Genomic DNA, 25,236 nt, shown 5'->3' with positions numbered 1-25,236 from the left:
CCCGTGGTGAGTGCCGCCCCACATTTTGTCACCCCCCTTTTGTCATTCCTCCGCCCCTGATGAGGACAAGCCAGGTGGAGAGTAAACAAATCCTACAGGGCAAGGCTCATGCTGAGGTGGGTTTGCTATCAACCTTCCCTTCTCAGCAGGGGGGGGGGGGGGAGGAAGGGGTGTGTGGTGGCGCGGCCAGCCCCTGGTGTCACCACTGAGGGGAGAGACAAAATGCCAGGCAGCACTCACTGCAGGGCCTGGGAGTGATGCGGTGGGCTTGGGCGCCTGCAGGCTCCATGCTACCCCAAATGGCCTGCCCACCGCCTCCCCCTCAGCTGTAGGGCGGCTGAGTGGGAAGAGGCAGGCAGACTCCTCAGAAGCCCTTCAGAGTGTCCTGCCCTGGCTGGCCCCGCCCCGCAGGCGCAGGGCACGTGTGCTGCCCCAGGTGCATGGTCGGTTTGCTCTGCCACTGGTCCTCATGCTGTGCCTGTCTTAGAAGCTCCAGTTGTGTGGGCCTTGTGTTGTAAGCTTGCCCCGCCGCTGCTGCTCAGCACAACAGGCCAAGTCTCAAGTTGTGAAGAGACACAGCCAAAGCTTCACGAAGGGCTCATTACTTGGTGGCACCATCATTTGCACATTCTTCTTCAGACCTTTTCAAGAAGGGCCATAGCTCCCAATCGTGGCTGTTCACACTCCACAATAACAAGCCTTCCATCCCGACGGACAGTGCCAGTGTGGGCACAAAGCAGGACACAACAGGAAAGCATTCTGCCCTCCAAGACAGCAGTGACAGGGAGGCAAAGGCCTACCTGGACTGACAGAAAATGCCAGGTGCAATGCTGGGATTCCATTCCATGGACAGCAGCAGTCTTCAAAATCTCTATGGGCGAGGTTAACTAGCCCTTTAGTTTAACCACTTCTTCTACCAAAACCCTAAGGTCCATGCTGCTATGTGGTACCTCTCCCCTTTGTAATTCCAGCACAGAGCCCCTTGCATACTGTTCAGATCTTTGAGGACTCAACTCTTTCAATCCAAGGTGGCTCTGAGCTGATACTTCTGGGCTCAGCTTGGAACTGCCGGAACTCACTTAGCTGCCTCTCCAGTGTCTGGTTCCGGTAGTACATCTCCATATAGCTGGCCTGAATCTCCCGCTGATAGCGCAGGACTTTTTCCTTCTCCTTTTGCCAAGTTTTCCGCTCCTGCTCAAAGTTTGCAGCTTGTAGCTGGGCCTGGCGCCTCTCGCGCAGCAATTCTCCCCATAGCCACTCAGCGCCCTCTGCGCTCTCCCCCTGCATCCCCTGACTTTTAGAGTCATCTGTTTCACAACCCAAAAAGTCCTGGCATGCTTGCATGGGAGAGTCCCGTGGAGGAACAGGGGAGCTGCGCTCTGGCAAGGTTTGGAAAGAGTCCCCCAACTGTGCCAGTTGCGAGTCCTTGGCTTGCAGCTCTGTTCGGACCTCCCGCAGCTGTGTTTTCAAGCTGAAGATTTCACCCAGTTTCTGGGCTATCTCCTCCTGGGCATCTCGGAACTGCTGCTTGAGCAATGAAATCTCTGCAGTCTTCTGACAGACCTGTCAAAACAGTACATTAGGGTGAGAACAGGGGATAAGACTAGACAAAAGAGAAGCAGTGAGCTGTTGGATCCTGGGTGCTGCAGCACAGCAGAGGGAAAGGGTTGGAATATTTCCAAAGGACAATGTCATGCCCACAGCAAAGTCAACCAAGCAACAACAAAGACCAGAGAGAAAGGGAGATGTTGGGAGTTGCTCAGATAGGATTGTGAACATAAGGCTTTGCATGCGAAAACTTAGTTCTACAGCTTGGCAAGAGGGAAGCAGTAGCCACAAAAACTTTGCCAGCTGTCTAGTAAGAATTGATCTGCTTTGCAAAAACACCAGAGTTCAATAGAACTGGCAGCCTCCTCTCCCAGATGGGGCTGCATGGACACCAGTAGAACCATGAGCATGCTGAGGAGCAAAGAAGAGCCAGGATCACAGTGGACATTGGCACCGTGCTCTGTATGGGTTTCCCCCACTCACCTCCCACTGGGTCTCCTCCAACTTGGGGCTCAGGCGCTCTGCCTGTTGCTGCTGCAGCCTCAGCTCCTCGCACTGCCTCTGCTGAAGGTCCAGCTCTTCTTGCAGCCGTTTCTTTTCCTGCTGAGCTTTGTAGAGCTGCAGCTGAAGTGCCCGCTGGCTGCGTTGGGCCTGTTGCATCACTTGCTGCAGCTTGGCTACATACATCTGCTTCAGTTCATCCAGCTCATCCATCCACAAGCGCTGTTTGTCCTCAAACATCTGTCAAAATGAGAGAAGATCATGGAGGGGTCTTACGTCAGCCCTTGAGATGAATGGCCAAATTCAGTTGGCAAATCAGTGGCTTTTCTCAGTCCAAAAGCTATCCCAATCCAGAGAGCTCAGGCTTTCTATGGAAGGCAAATCTATTCTACTCTAGGACTCATTCTTTAAATGTCTCAGTTTAAGTCCATAGCATCACAAGGTAAAAGGCATAGCCAACACAGTACCCTGCAGATGTTGGATTCTAAGCCCCCATCAACCCCAGCCAGCATGACCAATGGTCATGGATGATGGGAGTTGTAGTATGGAAACATCTAGAGATACCACATTGGTTACCTCTGAAAGGATCCAGATAGCAGAACTGGGGAGAGTCTACATCCTGAGATTCTGCTGCCAGTCTGTTTATAGACAGGACTGGTAAGAAGAGCTAGTACTAGCCTGCTTCAGAATAAGTCAGCTCATTTATAATCAACCTGAATATGTATGACTGTATAAACTTAATTAACATATGTTATGATTCAGAAAAGGAGCAGCTTTCCATTATTCATGATGTGTAACTCCTTGGCACTTTAAGGATAGTAGAGCGAAACACAGTCCAGTGACAGCAGAACTGCCAAGTCATTCTGTCCCCAGAGCATAGCTTGACACTCAGTAAGACTGCATGTTTCAAACAGAAGATATGGATGGGCAGCAAAACCCTGCAATATTATCTGAGCAGTTCACTTTTTTCACTCTATTGTGCTCTCCACATCATCAACAAAAAAGAAGACTTTCAAAACAAAGCCAAGTAAAACAAAAAGGGGCTATGAAGCACCATTTACCTGACAGCCTAGGGAGGCTAAGAATTCCTTCAAGGAAATCAAGCAGAAAAGTTTGCCCCCAAAAGTAGTTGTTTAATATTTTAGACCACACAAATTATTCACATAGGGACAATTGGGCAAGTCACTTTTATGAACATAATTGCACAATTATTTTTAAACCCCTGCCTGTAACACAATTTGGCCATTGTCTTTCACTGTGGGGAGTTCAGCTCCCTTGACATTGGCGCTGGGACCAATGTAAGATAAGATGTTTTTCAATGATCATATACATATAGTAAAATAAATAAAATCAGACCAGGCAGAAAAATTGGAGCTCAACTTCTCAGCTCTACAGTCTGCTCCACAGAGGAGATCCCTCAGCAACACGTATTTCAGTATTACCCATTTCTGTATGGAAAAGCTTCACCACGACGATTACATGCTCTACTCCTTCCTTCCACTGGTACACACGGTACTTCACACACATCTCCTATGTAAACTGTTTTTTCTTTCCTCTATTTCTGTTATATACGTAATGAGGAATGTGCAAGGAATTATTTAATTAAATTTATATCCCACCCTTTCTTTCAAAGTAGCTCAGGACTAGATTGGTAGCAGGAATTGGTTCCAGATAGGAGTGGAAATCAGACACTGAGAGTTTTGCAAATAAGCAGGCTTGCAATGAAGTACTGTTACTAGTCCACCTGCCCCAACATACCCATGTTAGTAATCTGTATGGCACTTTGAAAGCCTGAAAGCAGTGTAGGAGCAACCAGCTTTCTTACTCCATAGAAAAGCTTCTCCATTGCCTTGAGGCCATTCTTATTCACCACAGGCATCCAGGAAAGTGGCTACTAGCAAGCCTAGAGAAGGGTGACATGGCTGACAGTGATGTATGTGGGATGCAAATTAAGGATCGGATGCTTTAGGAACGGAAGATGATGCAAGATCCAAAAAAGAGAAGGCAAAATAAGGAAAGGGAGAGCAAATTGTAGTTTCCACAGGACCAAATAAGCCCATCCTGTGGTGAAAATCCACCCACCTGTGTGAAGGGATCATCATTCTCACTCAGATTTCTCTTAAGCTGGCGGAGCTCCATGCCCTTCTCAGTCAGCCGGTCCTCGAGCTGCTTCACCACATCTTCCAAGGAGTATGTGGCTTCATACGGAGGGGGTGGTTCCCCAGAGCTCTGCAGGCGGCTGAGGCTCTTGCAAGACAGAGGTGCTTTGTCTACAGCCAAAGGGTCCCGTGGCCCCCGAGAAGCCCTGTCTAAGGAACCGCCAATATGGTTGATGTGGCCTACGGAAGCACTGAGCTGGGTTGGAGCAGGTTTGAAACGGGGAGTGTAGGTGGGGAAGCTTTGGATAGAGTTGGTGCTCTCGTCCAGGCTGATGGTGTGCAGCAGGTGGCTGCGGAGAGGGCCGCGTTGCGAGGAGCTGCTGGTGCTGCTCTGGGTCAGCAGCGTGTGCAGGCTCCCGTTGCTCTTGGACAGCTTCTGGCCTTTGGCTGATGACAGCCCTGGCATGGACAACAAGCTCTTCCCAGACACCACCTTGAAGGCAGAGGGTCTTATCCGACACTGGAAGGAACACAAGAGCCATTAGCAGGTACATCAGCCCATGAGCAAAGCAGGGATGGAAGGAGGTCAACATGTTCTTGCCGCAATTTGTAGAGTTGGTTCTGTATAGCAGGGGTGCAAAACAGCAGGTCTCTTATCTGGCCATTGGGACTCTTCTCAAGCCACACGCCCTTCCTCAGCCACACCCACTACTGGACCTGCCTCAAGGATGGAATTCAATATAGCGCTATGGTGGAATTCAATATGGTGCTCTGGTGAACATTCCATCAGCACACGGAATTCTCCCTGTGCAACAATCTCCCCCTCTTCTCCCTCCACCCTGTCCTCCAAATCTGATTTAGAGGTTGCCCCAACACTCCGGAACAAATCTGGGGAGGCGCACACCTCACATGGTGGGGAATGGGAGTCCCATTGTGCAAGCAGAAGTAGTTCTGCTCATGAAATTATTTCTTTTAATACTGCTCTGAGTATTGAGAGAAGCGGAAGCTGGTGTTGCGATGGGGGCTGTTCAGAGTAGCCATAGGCAGTGCACAATGGCCGGTAACAACATAATGAACCCACAGCGGCCAAATCACATTCTCAGATACAAACCTCTATCCACAGAGAACAACCCTATCCTGGAAGACACACACCAGACTACATGAATCTACTGGGAATGATTTTCAGTATGTGTGACTTGATGCTGAAGCTAAAGTGGTGAGCCTGGGTTGTTGTCTACTGTTCGTTCATCAGCGTTGCCAACACTCGGAGCTCAGAAGATAATAAACAGATGATGTGGTGCACTCCCTCATCAGAGAAGACTATTTTCTCAGACAATGCAGATCCATTTGCACATGCCTTGGGAGTACAGTGGTACCTCGGGTTACATATGCTTCAGGTTACATACACTTCAGGTTTACAGACTCTGCTAACCCAGAAATAGTACTTCGGTTTAAGAACTTTGCTTCAGGATGAGAACAGAAATCGTGCTCCGGCGGCAGCGGGAGGCCCCATTAGCTAAAGTTTCAGGTTAAGAATGGACCTCCGGAACAAATTAAGTACTTAACCCAAGGTACCACTGTACTCATTTTGCTGCATTAATAAAGTGATGGTTATTGGGGGTGGGAAATACTGCCCTGAATGTTTTTGCTTGGCTGCAGCGTGTGCTTGATTGAAATTGATAATACTTGTCGCTTGCCACCTGGAAACTAGCCACCTGCACAAAAGTAAAATTCACATTTGTTGTTGCTCTGCCCACTTCTGCCTCTGGCCCCACCCAACACTGGCATGTAGCCCCAAAAGGATTGCAGCCCTTGGTCTAAAAAAGGGTTGCTGCCCCGTTATATAGATTGGTTTTCCCTACTGATCACCCCTCAACTACTTCCTCGTTCAGATGTTGAAGATAAATGGCATAGGCCTTAAAGAAGAACAAGTTTCAGGCCAGGGCAGCCTACTTCTTTGACCAAGGAGGCTGGGCACTCCCTGGCCAGCAGCAGCAGCATACTGGAGACAATGTGGAATTTGGTGGCCATGAGGCCAGGTGTATGCTAGGGTCCACCGATAGCAACAGTACAGCAACAGTAGCCAATCTAGTTGTTCTGTCCACTATAAACGGCATCTCCTTAGATCTAGGTCCCTCCGGGTCCATTAGCTCCTCCTATGCTCCAATGCAGTGGTGGAGAACCTGTGCCCCCCTCCCATACATTGTTTGATTACAGCCCTCAACAGCCCTGACCGTTGGCTTTGGCTAATGGGAGTTAGAGTCCAACAACACCTGGAGGACAGCAAGTTCCTGACCTCCAAAACACCCCATTAATCCAATATCCCCACATCACACACTGCTGGACCCTATGTACAGCTAAAGGCTTTCTGTTTCAACACAACAGAAATACTGTAGGACTACTGGTGGGAAAATGCATTGGATTTATGCCAAGAAGCCCCACCCCATTCCCCTTCCAGTCAGTCTCTGCCAAGAAACTCTCTCTTCCTTCCTAAAACCACACCCCCAGCTTGCTCACCTTGTCAAAGCGTCCACGTTCAGGCAAGGAGCTTTTGGAGAAATCAGCTGCCCGTTGATTGTCCCGGAAATATCGCTCGGGGGACTGGTTCTCCCGGTCACTCTCATAGTCCCGTTTAAAGCCACCTCCAGATGACTGGTGCTTCTTCTCAGCCCGGGTGTCCCGCTTGCCCCCATGCAAGTAGCCAAAAACTTCACGCTGTGACATTCCTTTCCGGAGCAGCCCATCTGGCTGACGCATGCCGCGCAGACCTCCCGGAGCAGTTGGCAAGAAATCCTGTTTCTCTACTAGGCTGCCCACACTGCCCATGCTGCCGTCGTCAGGCTCAGAATCCAGAGAGTAAGGATCAAAAAGACAATTGCCAGGGTCACAGGTCACATGAGAAGCCTGTGCTGTTGCCATGGAGATTTAACGACAAGCGGAATGCCAGCACTGCCAAAAGAAGTCACACAGGCACACAAGTTATTGATATGTTTGTTCCCACCAGCCTGTAGGGACAGCAGGCTAAAAATCTATCCCAATCCATTCCTGTCAGCGAAAGGTCCTCACACCAGTTCACAGTGACACCATGCTAGGAAACAAGTCCTTTCTTAAGCTTTGGTAGTCAAACGCACCAATAGAAGCCACTGATATTACAGGAGGGGTAGGGAGTCCAGAAGCTGTTGTTGGCCTACAACTCCCATCAATCCTGGCCACTGGCCTTGCTAGTTGAGGCTGATGGGCATAAATGCCCAACAACATCTGGAGGGCTGCAAGGTCCCCACCCCTGCCCTACAGCTAACTATGGGCCCCGTCTCCTGTATCCCTTTTACTGACCTATTTACTCACCCAGCCAGAGCAGAGTCCAAATGCGGGAGATGCTTCAGCAGGAAGAAGCAACTCCCAACAAGGAGGCAGGATCCACCCAGACCTGCTCCTCACAGAAGCCTAAGTTACTCTCCTCTGATGACAAGCTGACTCCCATATCTAGCTCCTCCTCCTGCCTCAGGCAGTAGGGTGGAAAACGAAAATAAACACGCTGGATGGCAAAGGAGGAGCTCCAAAACTGACAATACTTGCGCAGCTACCAGTTATTCTCTCACCAAGGCTACTGCAAATCATTTCCTTATTTTAGCCGCCAATAAAAGAACTCTTGCAAAGCCTATATTGGGCTGGGGAACCTGTGCCTCCCCACCATCTCCGGCCAATGCAGTTGGACTACAACTCCCATTATCCCTGACCGTGGACCATGCTGCGGCCAATGGGAACAAGAGTCCAACAACATATGGAGAGTGCCAAGTTTCTCACCACTGCTCGATACATTATATACTGGGTGGCAGCCTCTACTGTCCCTAGGAACATCCTGCTCCAGTGATGATCACTGATAGCCTCCCCTGGCCCACTTGGTCAACTGCAGTCCGAATCCTATACAGTGGTACCTCGGGTTACATATGCTTCAGGTTACATACACTTCAGGTTACAGACTCCGCTAACACAGAAATAGTACCTCAGGTTAAGAACTTTGCTTCAAGATGAGAACAGAAATCGTGCTCCGGTAGCAGCAGGAGGCCCCATTAGCTAAAGTGGTGCTTCAGGTTAAGAACAGTTTCAGGTTAAGAATAGACCTCCGGAACAAATTAAGTACTTTACCCGAGGTATCACTGTATAAGGTTTTGCTGGTAGCATATTTTTGTGGCTTAACAGGCCAATCAGAACAGGACACGAGTCTGGTATGATATTTGATGGGACCACAATGAGGAAAGGCGCTTCCTACCAGGATTCAGCCTTGGTCTGTCATATTGTGATAGTGATGATGCAACTGCAATTTCCCTCTCACACAGAACAGGACCTTTATTTTAGCTCTAGGCTAGTTAAGAGTACAGTCTGATGTTCAGTTGGTTAACAGGCGGGAAAGGAAGAAAGGAAGGCACATACCAGATGCTGACATGTCAGCTCCACCACTGCTCTGAGTTCCAGCCCTCTTGCTGTGTGTGGAACCACTGACACCTCTCCCTCACTGAGGTGTGCTCTTGCTATGATGTGGCCACTGATGGCGCTTCAAGAATATGCTAGCCCGGCCTCACAGTTCAGCACTCACACAGCATGACCATGTACGCAGGAAGGTAAAGATTCAGCATTGCCATGGAACCATGGATTCACAACACTTTCTCTGTCATCATTGCCACAACCTAATGCTTGCCAGCTTCCATGGGGCAGATAGGCTGGCCATGTGTCCTACTATGGCAGGCATGTCCCAAGTCCGTTTCAGGGGCCTAATCCGGCCCGCTGGTCGATTTAATCCGGCCCCCGTGGCAGTATATGTTCTGGGGTAAAAATCCTTTAAAAAGCTCAGCAACTTTGGGGTAAAATTGTAAAAAATGCTCAACAACTTCAATCCTAAAAAAAATTCAACAACTTTGGTTGGCCCTCACGCATGTTCACTTCATCAAATCTGGCCCTCTTTGAAAAAAGTTTGGGCACCCCTATGGAGAGGACAGTTCTCTATTTGGGCTGTCTGGTCAGAATCCAGTTTAAAGATAAAGAACCAAGGGGGGGGTTGTCTTTGAAGTTGCCCCTCAACAGGGACTGAGAGGCACACAGGTCACCTGGTCAATCTTTCCCACTATGGATGAGATAGATATATTGTACTTTTACCTAAAATATCAGTTCTTTCTAAATCTGCATCTATACATATGAATTAGCACATACAGATTTACTACAGGTTTGTGTGGGTTTTTTTACCGCTTTTTGGTAAGGTTTACTCTTTCTTGGTGATGTATGAGTGGGCACTCTCGGGGTAGGATAAATCTCAAGACATCTAAAATTCAGAAATGTCACCCAGTTTCTTTATACTTGTCTCCAGACCTAGCTCCAAATATACACTGGCAAAGCTGAACAGTAGAGAAACAAGCATATATGACTTGCTATTTTTGCCTCCTCATAGAGGCAATAATATAAGGAGTAACAATTCTCTGTGTCCCCTCTAACTAAAGGCAGGACTCGTGTCTTAAACTGTTTGGTGATTTCTCAGGGCAAGAACTGAAGTAAGTATCTTGGCACAGATTTATTCTGATGAGGCAGCGTTTCAGGGAGCTAAATTGGAAACATGCTCAGAGATGAGCTGGAAGCACAAACAGCTGAATTGGAGGAAACCGGAAAAGATATTTGGGAGGCAAGATGGGCAAGACAGCATCATTTCCTGAGCAGGTGTGAAGGCTTTGAATACTCGGCATTACTAGGAGGGAGCCTGAAAGCCTGCTGTTAACTGTTTGCAAATGAATGTTTGGTCTCCCAATGCCACAGATCAAGGTCTGGTTTACACATGAAGCAAAATAAATGTGAACTTCTGACAGCAGGTAGAGAGCCATATTTCCGAATGCTCCCAGAAGTCCAACAAAAACTCCCTGAGCAGAAACCAGCACAGCAAGCAATAGGCTAGACTAGTCCTGATAAGATAGTTTCCTACACCCAGGGATTATTATATCTTCCCATCTACTGTTTAAAATGGTATCCATTTATTTGCTTGCTTGCTTGCCTGTTTACTTTAGTTATTCTTTGGGTTATGGGCAAAGAAATATTAAAACAAGAAAAAATCACAAAAAATAAATGCAATACAGAAACAGCATTAAAAGAGGCAGCAACATTCCAGATAGGAAAACAAATTCCAGAAAAGAAAACAAGCACACACACAAAAAGGGGGGGGGAGTAGATAAAGAAATTAAAAGCGACAGATTTTAAAAACCTGTGAGAATAGGAAAGGGTTTTGCCTGGGGACGAAAAGACGTCTAGCTAGGCAGCAGAGAGAACCTCTCTGGCAAGCCACTACTGAGCAGCCCAGGTTTTTTTCGTAGTCACCTGTTGTATCTCAGCTGTGGTGGCACTCGGAGAAGGATCCCCATTGTTGATCTCAGAGTATATAGGTACATAAGGAGGGAAAGCAGTTTTTCAGGTACTGCAACCCCAAACTATGAAGGATTTGGAAGGTCAGAATCAGCACTCTGATTTGGGCCTGGCAACACGCTGGGCACCAGTGTAGTTGGCATAATAGGCTCATAGTACCCAGCCCCAAATAATAATAATAATAATAATAATAATAGTAATAATATTTTTTTATTTATACCCCACCCTCCCCAGCCAAGACCGGGCTCAGGGCAGCTAACAACCAATAATAAAAACAAGTTGATTAAAATACAATTTAAAAGATTAAGATACAACATTAAAACATTAGGATGCAGTCTCTTCATAGGAGGAGAAAGGAAAAAGAAAGACGGGGAGGGAATCAAACTGATTCTAAGCCAAAGGCCAGGTGGAACAACTCTGTCTTACAGGCCCTGTGGAAAGAAATCAGATCCCGCAGGGCCCTGGTCTCATGAGACAGAGCATTCCGCCAGGCCGGAGCCAGAGTTGAGATGGCCCTGGCTCTGGTTGAAGCTAATCTAACTTCCTTAGGGCCCAGGACCTCTAGGGTGTTGCTATATGTGGACCTTAAGGTCCTCCGTGGGGCATATCAGGAGAGGCAGTTCTGTATAACAAATAGTACTCTTGCAGCTGTATTCTGTACTATCTGTAGTTTCTGGACCATCATCAAAGGCAGTCCAACATACAACACCTCACAGTGACCGAATTAGGTTACCAAGACACACCAAGATCACTGAAGCCAGGCTATCTCTGTCCAAGTATAGTCATCGTTGGTATACCAGTCAGGTAAGCTAGCAGAAGGCACTAAAAGATGGCAGAAGGCACTCTCATCCTCTGCATGAGTAAGCCTAAATGCCCACTGTAAGAGCTCAATGCACTGATTTGATGTGATTTATTATATTTATATAATATATTTCATTCAAATGAATCCCAAAGCGGCTTACGAACAATAAATAACAATAATATGATACAGCATAATACATCACAAATACACCATAAACAACATAGAATATTTAATAAATCATCAGGAAAACAATTACAATTCATAAAACACTTTAAAAATCAACTAAAAAAATAAGCTAAACATCACAAAGCAAAAGTCATAACCCGGGGGGGGGGGGAGCTCTATTCTACACTTCCTTCCATTTATTCATAGGCCTCTAAGAAGGTAATCTCAATATTCCAGTTTCCATCACTACCAAATTAGGGCTGATTTCTTGAATTGCCCAGGGCAGTGGCTCTAAGAAGGCTAGCACCTCAGAGCACTCTCTGCACCTCCATTTTAAACGAGCTTGCTGCCAAATGTTCATGCTCTGACCCTGCAAGATAATGACCCTAAGCACTGCCGGCTCATTAATTATCGGATAATGAATCAGTCCAACATGCTCATAACCCTGAGTCAAAAAGCTGCCACAAGTACGGAAGCACAATGTTAAAGGGGCTTTGCCAACAGGTGCCAAAAAAGGTCCACAGTCAAACTGGCCACAGAACCCGGGACTCCACATTCCCTCTTGCAGAGGCCAGTAAGTCAGCTCCAGTCATATCAAGTAGATCAAGGCAGTCCCAAAGAGGAAGGTTTCCATGGCAACAGACTTCCACACAGCTCATTTATGTTCCCACATGTACTGATAATATACAGTCTGTTCAAAGTAGGCTTGTGGCAGAGAGCCCGCCCAGCTTTAACAGATGTTGACACAGTTCTTGCAGAGGAGTAAGAGCTCTCCACCCTTGGTGCACATAATTGGGTCCCCAGTGCACATGACAAAGGATAGCGACAGTAGCTAAAGGCTCATTATAATGATCCTATCCCATGTTGACTGGCAGATAGGATGGGGCATTTCAATAGATGTCCCAGAGGATTTGGCGGCCTAGATTCCTACACAGTGCCAAGACTCTTGAAACGTTCCTGGCCCAGAGGTTCACACCCCATCTGAATCAGGAGAGACTGTGCATGCCCTGGACCAGAGTGTGGACTCGGTGAAGGCCAAAAAAATGAGTCTGAATCATTGCAAGATGGAGATGCTGCGGGTACGTGGTTCCCAAGTCTCAATAATGGGACAGTTGCCTTCCTATTGGGTTGTACTCCTGTAATGGAGCAGGTTTGTAGACTAGGTGTGCTCCTGGATCCAACTCTGACACTAGAGGCTGGTTCCCAGATACAAGAGAGAGGGCAGTTGCCCACTCTGGATAGGGCTGCACTCCTCCTGAAGGAGCAGGTACATAGTTTTGGGGTACTCCTGGAACTAACTTGGTGGCCTCAGTGACTGGGAGTTCTTTTTTTGGATGCCCACCAAGTGTGGCAGTTCCTGATTAGGGATGACCTGGCTACTAAATTCCATGTGTATTGATAACCTCAAGACTATGCCTTTGTGTTTCATCCAGAAGTTTCAACTATTGTGGAATGTTCTGGCTAGACTGGTGATAGAAACAGACTACCACCAACACATGACAATGGACTTAGAAGACTTGCACTGGCTTCCCATCTGCTACCATGTACAAAGTCCTGAACAACCTGGGCTCAGGATACCTTACAGACTGCTTTAGCCCATATGTCCCAGGTTGATCAGTGAGATCATCCAGGGAAGTGTGGTCCCCCATGGACCAGAAGCACAACTCATGTCAACAAGAAGTCATGCCTCCATTGTAACAGACTTACTCTAAGGAACTCCCTACCATTAGAAATTAGGCAGGCACTGTCATTGCTAAGTTTCAGGTGTCAGGTTAAACCAGGAGACCTTCACACCATGAATGTTGTTCTAATGTTCTCCCCTCTACAGTGGTACCTCTGGATGCGAATGGGATCTGTTCCGGAGCCCCATTCGCATCCTGAAGCAAACGCAACCTGTGTCCGCGCGTGTGCGGGTCACAATTCACTGCTTCCATGCATGTGCGTGATGTCACTTTGAGGGTCTGCGCATGCGCGAGTGGCAAAACCCGGAAGTAACGTGCTCCGTTACTTCTGGGTTGCTGGGGAGCGCAACCCGAAAATATTCATCCCGAAGCTACTTCAACCCGAGGTATGACTGCACTTATTGTATCTTGGGTGTTTTTATTTCTGTAAGCTGCTTTGAGACATATGGTGAAAAGTGGTCATATGGTTTTAAATAAATAAATAGAAGCTGGGGTGACCTTCATGGCTAGGAGTGCTTTTTTTACCAGCTTTGGTTGGCAATACAGCTATGGCCATTTCTGAACCAGGATAGCCTGAAAATGGTTGCTTATGCACTGGTAGCCTCCAGGTTGAACCACTGCAAGATGTTCCATGTGATGCTGCCCATGAAGTTGGTTCAGAAACTGCAGATCGTGCAAAATGCAGTGGCTCAACTGCTCACTGAGGCAGGCTATCACCATTGTGTTATGCTGTTGCTGAAAAAATTATACCCACTGCCAATTAGCTACCAGACTAAGTTCAAGGTGCTGCTATACAAAGCCTATAGAGCTTGGGACCAGAATGTAAAAGTATATTACTCCTTATACAATGGTGCCTCGCAAGACAAAAAGAATCCGTTCCGCGAGTCTCTTCGTCTAGCGGTTTTTTCGTCTTGCGAAGCAAGCCCATTGACGGCTTGGCGGATTAGCGCTATTAGCGGCTTTTAGCGGCTTTGCGGATAAGCGGCTTAGAAAAAAGGGGGGGGGAACCGCAGGAACTCGCAAGATATTTTCGTCTTGCGAAGCAAGCCCATAGGAAATTCGTTTTGCGAAGCACCTCCAAAACGGAAAACTCTTTCGTCTAGTGAGTTTTCCGTCTTGCGAGGCGTTCGTCTTGCGGGGCACCACTGTATATGCCCAACCAATGACTGCACTGTGAAGAGAAATGGACTTCTGCATATGCCATCTAATCAAGAGGGCCATTCTGTACAATGTAGGAACTGGGTCGTTAGAATGGCAGCACCAGCTCTTGGGAACTCCATACTGTTTCTATCAGACAGATACTACCTCAGTTATCTTTTCAAAGTCTATTGAATGCCTTTTGTTCTTCAACTAGCCTTTGCAGTGGATATTTTTATCCCACTCAGTATCTGCATCAAACTGAAATTGTTTTTATATTTGAAACTATATGTGTGTGCGCACGCACACGTATTTATTGTTGATGTATTTATTACTTTGAGATATTTTATAGGAAGTAATTCACATAGAGAATGGAATAAAATAAATATTTCCTAATACCGTCTTGTTTTGTTCATAATAATTTCATGATTAGCTAATGGGGTCATTATCTTTTATTGTCATGTTGTTGATACTATATGTGAAACAAATTATTGAATGTTAATTGTTTTTTGTTATATTTTGAATTGTTACAGGGCGGCAGTGATTTCTAGCGTATCTTTTGTCATTTCCTAGGGTTCTAAACCACCTCAAACACAGTAATTTGGAAAGGTGGCATACAAACTGGAATAAAATGAAGTTGGGCTGGTTCACATGGATGAACCTGTTCAGGTAGCACTAGGACTGTGACACATTGAATCTGTATGGAAATTCCTCAGTCAGACCTGTCATGCCAACTGGGATGGACGCCAGTTCCTGCCAGATCTCTTTCTCTACTGTTCAGTTCATAGTCTGATGTCCAATGACTCTTCACTGTTCTCTGTCTTCTGAAATGTTTTGTGGGCATCATAGGACTCCACCCTTTTCTTGAATTTGCTCCATGTAGTTCTATCCAAGTCTTCATCTAGTTCCTTTTCCCTCTTAGTTTCCTTTCAATCATCTATTGAAGGATCTCCCATCTACAATTTCACATTGGACTCTAGGACCCTTAGGAAAAGCACAGTCATACTTCTTCAACCTTTTCTGCACTCCGCATACTGCTCCAAATCCATCCAAATATACCTTCCTTCACTTTCTTCCTATTCACATTCTTTTCCAATACAAGCTTCACATTTTGTTTCTTCCCCTTGGCCTCTTGTCTATGCTTCAGAACACATAATTTTAAATTTCTGGATATATTTCTCCTGCCAGATATTCTCTGCTCAGTAATGCTCTGCTTTATAACAAAAAGCTAGGAGAAGCAATGGGTCCTGTTGGGATGCAAAAGTGAGAGGGAGGTGGATTGACCATGTAGGTTGCCAGAGAGCAGAGGTGAGCAAAAAGGGCTAGGCAGGCCATGCAGGAATCAGGTTAATGGGCATGCAACACTCCTCCTGACTGGCACAGATGTGCCTGGGCACAAAGAATCATAGAACTGTAGAGATGAAAGGGACCCCGAGGAACATCTAGTCCAAACCCTGCAATGCAGGAACACGCAGCTGTCCCATACGGGGATCGAACCTGCAACCCTGACATCATCAGCCCCACACTTTAACCAACTGAGCTATCCCGGCTGTGCATGGAGGGTGTCCCCTCACCTTCCCTAGCGCGGAGTTGCACCTTGGATTTGAACCAGGGACCTCCAGCCTGCTCTTCTGCAGCCCCAGAGCTCCTGGCATCTATGCATGGTTGTTCAGGCTGAGGATGGAGGGAAAACAAATGCCCCATGGTGTGTCTACTGTCTGTTTCTCTTGCTCTGTGGTACAGTGGTACCTCGGGTTAAGAACTTAATTCATTCTGGAGGTATGTTCTTAACCTGAAACTGTTCTTAACCTGAGGTACCACTTTAGCTAATGGGGCCTCCTGCTGCCGCCGCGCGATTTCTGTTCTCATCCTGAAGCAAAGTTCTTAACCCGAGGTACTATTTCTGGGTTAGCAGAGTCTGTAACCTGAAACGTCTGTAACCTGAAGCGTCTGTAACCCAAGGTACCACTGTATTTGCAGTGTGGGTTCAAGCCTTGGAAAATCACTCTCTTTTGCTCCCGATATAGCTTTTTCCTTCCCTTCCCCTCCTCCCTCCCTACTGTGTGTGTGTTTGTGTGTGTGGCTAGGCTTACAAAAGGTGAGCACGGCCATATTTGCCCCCTCCCTCTAGTGGGCTCACACTCTCATATCCTGCTTCCCAGCCCCGTGCTCTATGCAGTGAGTCACTGAAAGTTGCTGCTGTCAGCAAGTGTCTGTAGCTAGCTGCTTTTGTTACACAGCTCAACCCCTCCCTTGGGCTGCTTGGCCAAAGAGTTTTTACCTCCCTACCTGAATCTTTAATCCCTGTTCGCAGGAGGGCTACACTTGATATTTGCAAGCCTCTTGCCCAGGAAATTACTTGGGTGCTGTGTAGTCACATTGCCGGCACAATCCCTGATTCATAGTGGGCAGTGTCAGTTTTCCCAGGAATGCTGGCCCTGTTTGATGTCTCCCTTTCTAATGCTGCTTTTGTATTTGTATTTGTATTTGTGTGTGTGTGTGTGTGTGTGTGTGTGTGTGTGTGTGTGTGTGTGTGTGTATGTGTCCCCAACTTGATAAATATAGGATATGGGGATGTTCCAGCAGTGCAGTGGTGGTGCATTCCGCCCCCCTTGCCAAAAAAGAAAAGAAAAATTAAAGCATAGGATTGCTTTGCCTTAGGGCTAGTTGCAAACTGATTAAAGGATACGCTCACCTAATTTTTAACTGACCTATGAAAATCTCCAACACAGGTCGTATCTAAGTATCAGAATTTAACCAAGATAAATTGGGCAGCTATACTATAAATGGTAACTAGAGCAAGAATAATTGGTGCTACATAGGTGGAGGAAAATAAATCCTTCCTGCCTTAGGGCAAAATTCCATCACATTATGAAAAATAGGGGTATGACATTTCTGAGGTATATTATCTTACAATGTGTGTGCTTTGCATGACTTTTCACCTCATTTTGAAATGCCAGTGATTGCCAGAAGACTGGGCTAAATTGGCATTTCTTGTGGAGATAAGTGCTAAAAAAAGAACTGAGGCGAGAGACTGGCTTGCTGCAGGAATTGCCAAGAGTCTAGCCTCTGCAGACTTCAATAACATAATAATTTTGTCACACACTGGAATTAGTGATTCCCTGTAGGATCAGACCCCCTTCCATTTATGCCAATATACAAATCTATGGTGAGAGAGACCTCACTTGTAATAGCGGGCAGTATTCAGAGCACATGCCCTCTGCAAGGATTTCCAACTGCATAAGGGGACTTTCTCCAAGTCTCACAGTGGCCAACCAATTCTTGAGGGTAGGATGTGGACTAGATAGGCCTCCTTTGGCCTGATCCAGCAGGGTTCTTCTGATGTTCCACTAAGTATTTGCAGCAATAGGACAAACTGGGCAAATCTGTAATGTAATAATAAATTGACAGTGACAGACGGATAATACAAGAGGTCAGGGCTAAGTCAGGGACATGTAAATGAAGTAGGCTCAAAGTTGAAGCAGGCAAAGTCTGGGAAACTGAAGATGGCTTTGGATACTACCCAGAATTGCTGCTGGGGGAAAATGTATGAATAACTTACACATCCTGCTTCCATTCTGCTATGTGCTAAACAGGTATCCAGCTTATACAGCTCCTTTTGAAGATGCTAGTTTGCTGTTACAGTATTACTACTACCCAGAAGCATGGAAAGAGCATTATCTTTTCAGTGTTCCAATGCAACACCTGAAACCATCCATAGTTAGAATCTAGAAGCGATGCATGGGCATGTTCTGTTGTAGAAATAAGGGTTTAAGGCAGGAAAGGAAGATCTAGCAGTGCAAGCGATAACTGCAACAAAGCACACGTAAGAGAGCAATGCAAGGCAAGAGATGACTGGGGATATTTGAGATCTGGAGGCACATTACCGTAAGGATGCAGTGGTGGCTAAATGGACATGGTTCTTGTTATGTGCTGAAGTTCTCACCCTGGGCCAGCAGGGGGATACTGTAGATAGTTATGCAAATGAAGGATCGAAAGTGACATTCAGTGATTGGATAGTTTTAGAAAGTTGTTACAGTAACAAGGTACTAGAGCTCTATATAAGCAGGCTGACTGAGCCCTTTAATTCAGTTCTGTTCTGGCATCTGAATAAAGAAGAGCTGTTTGAAGAATTGCTGTGTCATCACTTAACAGTTCTTGTCCAATTCTCAGAGAGTAAGTCAGGTTCAAAGATTCCTGACACTAAAAGCTGAAACTTCACTATCCAAACACACTAATACAGTACACTGGTACCTTGGTTCTCAAACTTAATCCATTCTGGAAGTCCATTCCAAAACCAAGGCGTGCTTTCCCATAGAATGTAATGCAAAATGGATTAATCCGTTCCAGACTTTTAAAACAACCCCTAAAACAGCAATATAACATGAATTTTACTATCTAACAAGACCGTTGATCCATAAAATGAAAGCAACAAACAATGTACTATAGTCACACAATCAATCATTCACTAGCTGAACTGGGTTCCACACAGTCACAAAAACAAAACAAAAAGAGCCACAAAAACAAAAACGCAAAATAAATAGCAAAAACAGACAGACCTCAGTGTAACACTCAAAACCAAAGAGTGGCACTCAAATCAGAAATGTAACACTCAAAACGGAAGTGTGGCACTCAAAACGGAGCATGTTCAGCTTCCAAAAAAAGTTTGCAAACTGGAACACTTACTTCCGGGTTTGCAGTGTTTGGGTTCCAAGTTGTTTGAGAACCAAGGTGTTTCAGAACCAAAGTACCACTGTACTTGTGTGGGCTGTAACATTTCTGGGCCAAGGAACTCTTGGTCTCTCCTGAGAATGTCAATGTTAATTTCATTTCTTTCTCAAAAAAGAGAAGGCGATAAGCTTCATGGTGTGAACAAGTATTAAAAATGTGACTGCAGTTTATGCCAAGACTCATAAACCAGAAGGCAAATTAAGAGACTCCAATATGTGGCTGTCACTGAGAATGACTTTTAAATCAGCATCAGATTTTTAGAAGCTTGCTGTGATTCTGAACATCTGAAGGAGACTGTGAATGTCATAAAAATAGACATTCAGACCAAAGGTCCATCTAGTCCACCATTCTATTCCTAGTAATGGTCACCTAGATGCTTCAGGGAAGCTGATAGCAGAACAGCCCTCTACTGTTGTTTCACCACCACCTCCAACTTGATTTCAGTGCTATACATTTTCTAAACTTGGGAGGTTCTATTTACCTATTGTGTCCAGTGATAATCTTTCACCATAAATTCGCCTAATCCCCTTTTAAAATCATTATGTAAGCCTGTGGCCATCAACACACCTTATGGAAGTGAATTCTACACTTTGTTTGAAATTATTTTCTTTTCTCTGTTCTGAATCTACTGGGTGTACTGTGAAACTATTGGGTGACCTCAGGTTTTAGTATTATGAAAGGGAATAGAGGGGGATCACATGCCACATATTTTTTCATAAATCATCTTTTTCAAACTGATGTAGTACCATAACTTTACCCCTTTCCACAAAGGGTGGCATTTCAACCCTTCATAATTTTGATCACCCTTTCCTGCACTTCTCCAGAGATCTACGATTTCTTTTTAGAGATGGAGCTACCAGAACTGTAAAGTTCAGTCAATATAACAGCCCAGACAAACTTTTTCAACTAAGTCAGTCCCCTCTCATCAGTCATCTAATGTGGACCATCTAACGTTACAGATTTCTTCTCCAGGAGCCACTGCATGGAGGTTGCTCCAAGAGCTGTTTGCTATACCAAATGCACTTTCATGCAGTGGGGAGACGGGGTGGGGGGTGGGGAACAGGACAGTTGCTACATGTGCAACCATTGTATACATTTTGGGAAGCCACACCCAATTGCAGCTCTTCAGCAAGTTTGCACACATTTTACAGTACAAAAGTGAGAGCATTAGGCACAAGACCAACACCCTGAGAGCAGGAGAGTCTTATTCCATGTACTGCCCGTGTAAACTGTTCAGTTGCCTCTCCAAAGAAGGTGAGGCAATGGTTTGAACAAGGAAGTGGCTCATGTTTCCTGTATCCTTCTAAATCTAAAAATAGCAATTTCACAGGAAGCAGCTTGTGAAACCCCCGGGCAGGTAAGGTTGACTATGTTGGGGCATTCAAGGTTAGAAGCAATATCCAGACATTCCTTTGAGTATAAGTATTCTCAGACTTGGCTTCTGCACTGATCAGCTCTCCTTCAAAAAAGGAATGCATGCATCAAAAGAACTGCTCAACCGCTACACCAGAAATCGGGAAACTGGCATTCCAGATACAGTATTGTTGGATTCCAAACTCCCATCATCCAAATTCATCATAATGCTAATGTACAAGATGCACATGAGGTTGGACTAGATGACCCTCGGGGTACCTTCCAGTTCTATGATTCTATGACCCCAATTGTCTCGCAAAGAAGCAAACCCCCCCCCCAAACCCCACATACATACATAAGAGCAGGCATAGGCAAACTCGGCCCTCCAGATGTTTTGGGACTACAACTGCCACCATCCCTGACCACTGGTCCTGTTAGCTACGGATGATGGGAGTTGTAGACCCAAAACATCTGGAGGGCCGAGTTTGCCTATGCCTGCATAAGAGATTTGTTTTTAAATGACCTGCAGCTATAGTGAAAGCACTTTCTAAAGCTGTTCCTCAGTCTTGCTTTTATGATCTATATACCATTCAAAACAACAGGATGACAGAGACTAAAATGGTATGAATTGAATATATCTTTACATAGCTAACAATCTATACTGCTCAGAAAAAGAATGGAGAAAATGACTACTAAGATATCCCAGAAAGAGAATGCTCTGTTCTGAAAGCCAAACATGTATACACCAATGAGTCATCAAGAACTATTAGACTTTGGAGATTCAAGAAACAAAATCGCCTTCTTTGTAAATTGAATCAGACGGCTGTATTTTCTACAGTGATTCTTCAAGGTCTTCAAGTAAGTAGCCACTTTCCCCATCCTTTCACAGGAAATGGGATCCTGAGATTCTTTCTGACTGGAGCTTCAACAATCTGAACTAGGACCTTCTGTACATGAGCAGGTGCTCATTTCTACTACATTATGAGGCTCCTTCCTGGATTTATGGCTGCAGCATGCCGAACAGAATCCGGTTCCTGAGGCAGAACTTCGGGAGTTCTCATTTTTAAGGAGCTTTCTAGCATATCTTTACAGAGGATGGAGCGTTGTGTTCTGTTTAGCCATTAGTCATCCCCACATTTCCTCCTGCCATGACATTACACTTGTGTTTTGCAGCACACCATTCTCAAAGGAGGGAAGTGTCATCAGCTTCATGTCTGTACATTATTTATTTACCTATTGCTATAACGCATCATATTATTAAAAGCGACAAGATAAAGTCAGATGGGTAGCTTAGTGTGTGCCTTATAAGCCCCTGGTACAAAGCAACAAAGTGCTCACTTAAGAGCAAGACATGCAAACTCAGGGGCATTATAAAGCTCTCATTTGAGTTTACAACCCCACGAATTTGGCTTGGATTCCTTTGTCAAGACTCCAACCTTTACTGTTTGACTAATATTCAGGGACTTTTTACTACACACTTCAAATAGAATCTGGTAAGGCAAGTGAAGAAGAAAGTGCCGCCATATGAGCCACTCGAACGGCGTGTGATTTGTAGTAATGAAAGATAAATGGCCTGCTGGATGCAAGCCAATCTTGTTTCTGATCTGGGTTATATTTTGCTTATGGCACTGCTGGATGATGTATGCCTGGAGATCAACAAAATAACTTGCGCAATGTTGATCTTATTAGACTTTCAGGGTTTGGTTACGTTGGGAATTTCCCCTGGTGATCACTGAGCCTGGGGGCTATTGTGTTCCCCTGCAGTGTGTGGCGTGGCTTGCTGTATGAATCATTTCAAGCTATTTTTGCAGTGTACCCACTCTCTGATCCTGGCAAACCGTGCTCTGTATTTTATAGCTTGATCTGCAGGTGGGGGTTGCTGATGCTGGTGGACGAATGGTCCTGCCTTTCCAACCTCTCTAACTTGATGTTGCTGATAATAATGTGTTGGGGTTGTGAAGGTGGGGCTTGACATGCATCTCTAGGACTGATATCAAGTTGTTCTACCACTGGCAAAAGGATTCCAGGTGTAATGGTAGATGTCTATAATCAGCTCTGATAGGGATGGATGAATTTGTCAGTTTTGTTTTGTCTAGGTTTCTTGTTTTCCATGCTTAAACTCAATTTGTCCTATTTCCACAACAGTTTGATTTTTTTTTTTAAGTCAACACAAAAATCTGTACTTTTTTGCACATTTCTCCCAATAAACACCTTTCTGTGTACATTTCTGCCCAACACATGCATCTTTGCTGGCAACCTTCCCTAATACATTTTTGGACATTATTTTCACTAATATACACATCTGTGTACACACTTTCCCTCAATATACGCTCTTCCTTTATATGCATTTTTTGGCTGAAGAACAGCATCTCAAATTCAGAGATGTGCAAATTTGGAAGAATAACTGTGTGCTGGTTTGCCTATTGGCTTGAAAATTAGGTAAATTTTCATTGGAATGTGAACTGAAGAGATGTCTCCCTCATCTCTAGTCCTGGGTATGTCCTACAGTGTCCTTCAAGGTTTCATCTTGTCCCTTCTCCTATCCAATTTCCATGCTGTGAAGATCTGGAGACAGGTGTTTTCAACATGCTGGTCACACTCACTCAGTTTTTTCCTTCCAGATCCTGTGATCTTGGGCATGATTACTCAATGACTTTCAGATACTATAATCTGGAGGGAGGGTAGATACATGTCACTCATAAACATTCAGGATTCCCTGGTTGTTAAAGTAAAACTTTACAATGTTAACATTTATGAGGATGACTTTTTTGAAGGTGATCACAAGTGGGAGGGGGAAGGTCAAATATTCAAGCCAACCACTGGCTTTATATTGTATGCCGCCATATTCATGTGTTTGGTGTCCAGTTACAAAAGGGACTGGAATTTTTGCTCGTGGGGGTCCATAGCCCTTCAGGGTGGTCTCTTCTAACAATAGGGTTAGTCCTAGCAAAGGGGAGCAGTCTCTTGTGCTGGCTTCATTCAATTCACTCTAGTTAACAATCTCAATATGTCACTTGCATTCACTGGTCACACAGTAGGGGGTCTCTGGAAGGAATGCTCTGCCCTGTGCTAGGCGGGAGACCACAAAGGAAGAGAATGATCACCTTCATGGTTCCTTAGAAATAACAGGCCAGAAGAAGTGGCGAAAGGATAACGTTCAATGGAGCTAGCATAGCACAGAAGGGGATACATATACAAAATAATCATAAAGTATGTATTCCAGATTAATTCATCCAGATTATCTGCCACACCTCAGAGCCATGCTCACAGACCACACCATGCAATTCCAATGTGCGTAAAGATTAGTTTCAATAATTTAAAAAGTTTACTCCTTTGTTGCTTTTACCTCCTTGGCTGAGAGAGCAGTGGGGCTATCAAAGAATAAAAAGTGGCACTTCATTCCTTTTAGATATCTGGAGCTGGTCTCACTCTCAGTTAACAGACAGGATACTTTACAATTCAACTGTTTCCCAGCTTTTACTTTATTTCCAGGGAGCACTTAACGTGGGTGTTCATGTAATACCGGTAAGAAAGAGCACTTTAACCCCAGAAGTGTGGCAGACCCCTGTCTTTCCGGGAGTAAACTGTCAGGGTGTTTGATGGCCAGAAATATGTAATGCGACTTGCTCAGATCTTTGCCACATGTGATGCTTGTCAAGTCCTTGTACGGTTTTTGTTTGTTTTGTGTGCTTTTTTAATTTCAAACACAAACACAAGCACAAGTACATGTTCCGGTTTATCCAGATCTACGACTAGGTAGAAAGCTATCCCAGAATGAATGTCACAATGTAAAGTTACCCGGGAGGCAATCTCTGCATTGACATAAGCTCCCAGCACGGATCGTTTAGATATCCCCTACCATCATTGCTACCACGCAGTCAAGCGGGAAAGCATTCTACTGCGCAGAGCCTCTCTGCTGCGCAGTTCCCAAAGAACCACGGCGCTCACCAATAAAAGGAGGCGCCTTTCTTTCCAACACCAAGTCGCGGGGTCACCATTCGCCTTCGCCGGGGCGAAAAGCTGCGGCCCTCTAGCCTGATCTTCACCACCGAACTCCTTAGCTGCGAAGCCCGGGGCAGCGTTACGAGACCGGGCAGGGTTCCCCGTCTCTGCGCGCCCCGACGCCTCCATTTCCAGTCCAGCAACACTCAGACTCCGGCCCCATGAGCCAGCCACCCCGTCCCAAGGGAACCCTGTTGAGCCCGTCCCAGACCCCCCAAAGGGAAGCCACGCTGCTCGCTCGGGGCTGCATTCGCAGACGATCGGGGAACCACGTGTAAACGAAATGAGAGAGGGCTAGATCCATCTCGGTTTCAGACCCGGGAGAAGGGGGCGGGGGGAGCAAGCGCCACTGTCCGAAAGCGGATGAGAACAAAGAGCCACCCGCCAGATGGACAGGTCCCTGCCTTAGCCGGGACCCGGGACAGTTTCCCCGAGGAGAGCGGCGGCCAGCAGCGACTCACCATGATTGCTGCCTGCAGCCTGATCCCCGGCTAGACTGGGCTGGACTCCATCCCGCGACCTCCTCCTGCTGCTGCTGCGGCAGCCCCTCGGTCGGCTCTTCCTTCCCTCGCTGAGATTTGAACACCCCACTGCAGGCAAGGAGCCCGGGAGTCTCTGGCTGCGCCGCTGGGGAGGAGGCAAAACCTGGTCTGGATCCGCTCGGCATCTGCGCCTACCCACGTAACAGCGAAGGGAGCAGTGGCCCTCGCGGTGCTGCGGCAAGAGCAATGGCAAAGCGCGGCCTGGATTTCGCAAACTTGAACCTCCCAAACCAAATGGGACGCAGGGTAAAGGCAGGTTCAGTGGCCACTTGCGCTGG

At 46.1% G+C, this 25,236-nt stretch overlaps 1 protein-coding gene across 2 annotated transcripts; it reads right to left on the bottom strand.

Moving 5' to 3' along the window:
- Positions 1–410: 410 nt before the first annotated feature.
- N4BP3 (NEDD4 binding protein 3) lies at positions 411–25,021 on the bottom strand. Of its 2 annotated transcripts, none has more exons than XM_081848600.1 (5): positions 24,878–25,021; positions 6,666–7,097; positions 4,132–4,668; positions 2,032–2,289; positions 411–1,563 (listed from the first exon to the last, which is right to left on the bottom strand). In XM_081848600.1, the coding sequence occupies exons 2-5, from the start codon at positions 7,065–7,067 to the stop codon at positions 994–996; spliced, it is 1,767 nt and encodes a 588-aa protein (XP_081704726.1). In that variant the 5' UTR covers positions 7,068–7,097; positions 24,878–25,021; the 3' UTR covers positions 411–993. The 2 variants fall into 2 exon arrangements, with proteins under 2 accessions (XP_081704726.1, XP_081704727.1); XM_081848601.1 differs by lacking the exon at positions 24,878–25,021 and adding an exon at positions 7,494–8,006.
- Between the last annotated feature and the right edge of the window lie 215 nt (positions 25,022–25,236).

Source organism: Podarcis erhardii (genome assembly GCF_964252035.2).
Source record: "Podarcis erhardii genome assembly, chromosome: 2".
Classification (NCBI taxonomy): Eukaryota; Metazoa; Chordata; class Lepidosauria; order Squamata; family Lacertidae; genus Podarcis; species Podarcis erhardii.
Note: the sequence above shows the minus strand (reverse complement) of the source record. Positions and strands in the feature narration are given on the sequence as shown.